Source organism: Myotis brandtii, unplaced genomic scaffold (assembly GCF_000412655.1).
Source record: "Myotis brandtii unplaced genomic scaffold, ASM41265v1 scaffold79, whole genome shotgun sequence".
NCBI lineage: Eukaryota > Metazoa > Chordata > Mammalia > Chiroptera > Vespertilionidae > Myotis > Myotis brandtii.
The window spans coordinates 109,832-115,720 of NW_005371173.1; the positions used below are offsets into that span (position 1 = coordinate 109,832).

At 46.8% G+C, this 5,889-nt stretch overlaps 1 protein-coding gene across 1 annotated transcript in view; it reads right to left on the reverse strand.

Moving 5' to 3' along the window:
* Positions 1-264: 264 nt before the first annotated feature.
* MARCH4 (membrane-associated ring finger (C3HC4) 4, E3 ubiquitin protein ligase) overlaps positions 265-5,889 on the reverse strand; it is a 77,230-nt gene continuing 71,605 nt past the window's right edge. The window contains exon 4 of the mRNA XM_005883383.2: positions 265-2,053. Within this exon, the coding sequence (XP_005883445.1) occupies positions 1,686-2,053 (368 nt within the window). The 3' untranslated portion in view covers positions 265-1,685. The remainder of the gene's footprint in view (positions 2,054-5,889) is intronic.

Sequence of the window (5,889 nt, forward strand, 5' to 3'; positions counted from 1 at the left end):
CCCAAGGCTTCATAAACACACACACACACACACACACAAACATACACACACACACACATACACACATACACACACACACACCACACACACACACACCTGCCATACCTCATCTATACCTTCAAAGCAGAAATAAAAACACCCTTGATTTCTTGCTATGAGGAGACTTAGGGGTGGAGAAGACACAGGCAAGGAGAGGCAGGGTTCCCACAGAGAGAGGAGGGGGAAGAGGAAGGGAAGCTCACATATGGAAAAGGACACTAGTGGTAGGGAAAGAAATTTTATTTTCAAGCTTTTAAGAGAATAATACAAACAACAGAGAGTTTTAAAAAACCCTAAAAACTGGTTTAAAAAAGTATTTGACAGTGTCCCTTGAATACCTATGGATGATGCAGCCATTGTGCAATGACAACAAGAAACTCTGCAGGTGGCCACCCAGTGGCCTTCCCTGACAGGGTCCCAGGAACCAGTGGGCAGGCTCAAGGGACAGTGCTCCCTGCCAGGGTCCCTGGACCAGCCTTGGTGCTTGGGAAGGACCAGGGAGCACTAGCACTGAGGGCTTAGCCAAACTGCCCTCGGGGAGGGTCCTCAGCAGCAAGGAATACTTAGACTGGTCTTACTCCACTCCACTGGCTGGGATACATCCAGCCAACTCCCTCCCACTCGCTGTAGCAGCTTTCAGCACATGCCTAGCAAGGTGGGCCATGGGTGGGTGGGCAGTAGGGAAGTCACTTCTGGATTGACAGCTTTTGAAGGCTGAAGCCACAGCAGCAGGACTGTGCTTGAGATGCCCATGGGAAATCTGTACTTTTCTCTAGTTTGTGTGTGTGTGTGTGTGTGTGTGTGTGTGTGTGTGTGTGTGTCCTGTAAACATCTTTGAGCCAAATCACCATAAAATAAAGTAACAAGGGCACAAAAAGACATCCAACTCCAAACTTAAGCCCTCGTTGAGCCCACCTGAAATTGGGAGTTCCACTTTGGAAGGTGTGGAAAGGAGGAAAATCCCCCCTCCCTCTGGCCGCTCACACCAACACCTCCCTCCCTACACGGTCCACCCAGAGTCGCTAAAGCTATCTGAGTTAGAAATCCTGCCCATCCGGTGAGCTCAGGGGCTGCAAAAACTGAATGCCATCCCTGCCAGTCCTCACCCGGCCCTCTCCCTCCCCCAACAGCCAGTGGGTCAGGCCCAGAGAGGAACCAAAACAAACTCAAGGGTAAAGCAGGGCAGGCTGCAGGTGCTTTTCCTTCTGTGCCCTTTGCATTGCTTCTCCCTCCACACGTGCACAGGTGGGCACCATCCCCAGGCCAGCCTTGCCCTCTGCAGCCTCCACTTCCCCCAGGTGTTTGACCATGGTACACGTTGTGCCCGGTGTTGTTGTATTTTGTTGGGTTCAGTCTGTATTGCACTTTGTTGTTGAGTTTGTATTGGTTTTCCTTGCTCTTGTTGGAGAATGGTATTGACTGATTGGAAACCACAAACCACACCAACATCACTCACTGCAGCTCTAATCCTGCCCCCAGACCCCTTAAAGCCCCCCACCCTCTGCCTGCCCTCTGCTCTGGCGCCTGGGGAGCCACCTGGCCTCCCCACACCTGCTCCCCAGACCAGCATCCCATCGGGCCCAGCCCCTTCCCAGCCCACCCTCCGCTGTTGTGCATGGTCACGGCTGCCCTTCCAGGCACTCCTTTCACACTGTTGTGACCCTCATGACGAGCTCTCGGCTGCCGCCCTGGGTGCTCCGCTGTTCATGAGGTCTTAGGTGACTCAAGATGTGCAGGATGGTGTAAGCACAGTGGTGATCAGAGGGAGGGCCTGAGGGCTGGCTGGCTGCCCGGGCAGGGCCTTCCTCGGGGGCAGGGGTGTCCGCAGTCTCCTCTTCCGAGGAGAGGCCATTGGCCTGAGTGGATGAGGAGGTCCGGGGGTTTGTCCTGCCTCCTGACTTTTGATCCTCCAGGTCTTTTGTCTTGTCATAGTTCAACACTTTCCACTGCTGGTTGACAGCCTGCCACCGTTTAAAGATGCGGTACACGGAGGGTCCCTCGTGGATGATGAGACCTGAGGCCACAGGGAGAAGAAGGAAAGCCACGTAAGGAAAGCAAGTCATAGTCTCCCATTTATAAATGAAGGTAGGTGGGGGGCAAGCTGGATTTCTATAGTTTGATTTGTTCTTTTCAAACCTGCCTTTCAGCTCTGAGCCACATGGTTCCCATCCCTACATTCCTAGGCTCAACGAGTCTTTAGTGGGTGCAAACCACAACAAGTCCACAGAATAGCTGAGAACTTCCATGTGATACCTTTGTCTACCTCTACTCTACCCACCCACATTGTGACTTCACAAGATCCAAATTTGTTGTCTTTGAGGTATAATATAAATATGGGGTGGGGCAAAAGTAGGGTTACAGTTGTTTGATAAAATAATACAATAATTAATAAATACTAATACAAGAATAAACTCTGTTTTGAGTACTCACAATTGTAAACTTACTTTTCCCCCACCCTGTATTTTTTCCTCCCTCTACCATGTATCCATGGCACCCTGTACTTAGCTGATGTTGAATGAATCGTATGCTTTTAAAGACACCATGAAAGAAACCCCATGGTCATGCCATACCTGCTGAATGATGTCTGAAATTCCACTAGTTAACTCTTTGTACAACTAGCCCAATGCTACTGAAATACACACACCCCTGGGAGACTTGGACACAGTTATATTGGCCAGTGGGAAGGTGGAGTCAGAAACAAGCCATGTCAGACAACCAGGCAAATAAATATTAATTATGTACCTACTGTGTGCCAAGTACTAGAGATACTGCAGTGAGAAGGACAGGAAGAATCCTGCCCTCAGAGCTTACATTCATTCTAGTGGAGAGACACGTAACAGTCATGTAAACAAGCCAGTACGACTATTTCAGGTACTGAGAAAATGCTATGGGGAATGTAAAATAGGGTTAAATAGCCACTGGCTGCAGGTTCTAAAAGATCCTGTTTAGCAGGAAGGTGGTGGGAGATGATATTTGAATTGAGACCATGCAAAGGCCTGAAAGGAGAGCATTCAGTGGTAGGAACTGCAAGTGCAAAGGCTGGGGGTTGGGAATGATGCAAAGGGTCAGAAAAGAGGTCAGTGTGGCCAGGGTGTAGTGAATGAGTGGGGAAGTTCAGGGAGATAAGTGCAGGGGCCAATCAATGATAGGGCCCTGTAGGCCATGACAAGGAACTTGTATTTTATCCTAATATAATGGGAAACCATTGAAGGGTTTAGTAGGAGGAATAATGTGATCTGATTTACCCTCCAGAAAGATCATCTGGCTCCTGTGAAGCAATAAACTGAGGAGGACAAGAGTAGGAGCAGGACACAAGAGGAAATGATGGTGGCCTAGACCAGGGTGATAGCAGTGGAGATAGTGAGAACCATTGGAATCAGGATGTATGCTGGGAGTAGAGCTGACAGGTGTGGTGTGGATCAAGAGAAAAATCTGAACAACTGGAAGGTTTTGGCCTTAGCTGTTAGTAATGGTGCCATTTATCAAGATGTAAAAGGCACAAGGGTAGGGGGTGTGGATTTGTGTGGTGGTGGCAGTGACTCTATTAGTTTCCTACGACTGCTGTAACAAATGACCACACATTTAGTGGCTAAAAATAACCCAAATGTATTCTTCTATAGGTCTAGAGATCAGAAGTCTAAAATCAGTCTCGCCAGGCTGATCTGAAGGTGTCAGCAAGGCTGGTTCTTCCTGGTGGCTTTGAGTGGAGAACCCATTTCCATGCCTTCTTCAGCTTCCAGAAGTCGCCTTGCTTCTTCCTTGCATCAGTCTACCTCTTTCTTTCACTGTCACATCTCCTACTATTCTTTTGTCTTCAAGCCTCCCTCTGCCCCCCTCTCATAAGAACACTGTGATTACTACATTGGGCCCACCTGAGTCATCAGGATTATCACCCCATGTCAAGATTCTTAAATTAATCACATTTGCAAAATCCCTTTTACCATAAGGCAACATTAATAGATTCCAGGGATTATGACCTGGATGTCTTTGGGGGCCATTATTTAGCCATAGTGATAGTTATACTAGTATTTTATTCATGGTACATTTAAGATGTCTGATAGAAATCTCACTGGAAGGACCAGCATGATAGTTGAACATATAAGTCTGAAGCTTAGGGAGGGGTCTGGCCTGGAGATAGAAGTCATCAGTGCAGAGGTAGAATGTGAAGCCTTAGGAATGGCCCAGATCTCCTGGAGAGAGATGGTAAACAAGTGAAGAGAGCCAATGACAGAGGCTCTGTGAGCCTTCTGATGTATAGAGGTTTGGTGGCAATTTGATGGAGGTGAAATCAGCAAAGGAGGCTCTGAATGAGCAATAAATGGTGTAGAAGCAAGACCCGCAAGTAGAGACCCAGATGTCTAGAGAAATATATATTTCAGGAAAGAGAGTGTGATAATTTGAAAATGCTGTTGAGAGGTCAGTGAAATGAGGAGTGACCATTGGCTTGGTGGGCACCTTGAAGGTAAGATGATAGAAGTGCAAGTGCATCTTTTTCTTCCATGAAGTCATCAGCTAAGGGGGAAGGGATAAGGGAGGAAGTGCTGACAATTTGTGGAGAAAAGAGAAAGTGAGAAATAGTTATCTTGGAAAGTGGGAGAGTGGATTTGCAAGGGAGATGTGGCAGAATCATCTGATGGTGTTGGGTGTCCATTTGAAATTTGTGGCCATAAGTTTGAAATGAGTCTAGTCATTGGTTATGTGATTTTTTTCCTACACTTTCAACTGCTTGCTAGGTGTATTTGTGGAATAAGAAGAGAGCTGGATGTAATCAGTATTGACTATTTCTCCAGGAAAGTAAGGCAGGAGAGAAGGTGAGAGTTCTGGATGATTGCAAGGGAGTAGTTATTACCCTGGGGAGGAGAGAAGTGAAGACACAAATAAAATAAAGAATAATGAAAAAGGAAAGTTTGTGTTTTTTTTTGGTTTTTTTTAATCTTTTTTAAAATGTGATTATATCACATGTTACTTTAAATTGCAGACTTTTTTTAATATATTTTATTGATTTTTTACAGAGAGGAAGGGAGAGAGATAGAGAGTTAGAAACATCGATCAGCTGCCTCCTGCACATCTCCTACTGGGGATGTGCCCGCAACCCAGGTACATGCCCTTGACCGGAATCGAACCTGGGACCTTTCAGTCCGCAGGCCGACGCTCTATCCACTGAGCCAAACCGGTTTCAGCGAAAAAGGAAAGTTTTAGGGTCAATGACAAGAGGTCTCCATGAAGTTGGAGAATTGCCTTTTCAGCTTCTAGAAGTCACCTGTGTTCCTTGCCTCTTTTATGCATCAGCCAAGGAATCAGTAAACCACAAAGGTGGGGGCAGAGAGGGATGATCATCAGAGAGTGAAATGTTTAAATCCAGACTTTGGGAGTGGTGTGGTTCTTGGTGAGGATAAGGTCTAGAGGTTGACCATTTGAGTGGGGCTGAGGTGAGCGGGAGGAAAATTATTTTGGAGTAATGAGGAGTTGGACATATTTTCTGCATCAGCCATCTCAGTGCTATCAGACCAAATGCCCTTTTTTAATAACAAATATATTTTAATATCCCCTTTTTTATCCTCAAATGAGGTTCATAAGATAAGTCACGATGGTTGAGATATCTACACTAATAAAAGACAAAGATGCTAATTGACCGTACCTTTGCTACGCCCAAGCTACGCCCGCCAGCCAATCGGAGCGACTATATGCAAATTAACCCAACCAAGATGGCGGCTAGCAGCCACGGAGCTGGAGCAAGCAGGAGGCTTGGTTGCCCCAGCGATGGAGGAAGCCAAGCTTCCCTCCTGCCCTGGCCGGCTGTGGCCTCTGCAAAAGGCAACAAAGTTTCAATTATAGAAGCTAAATAAATCC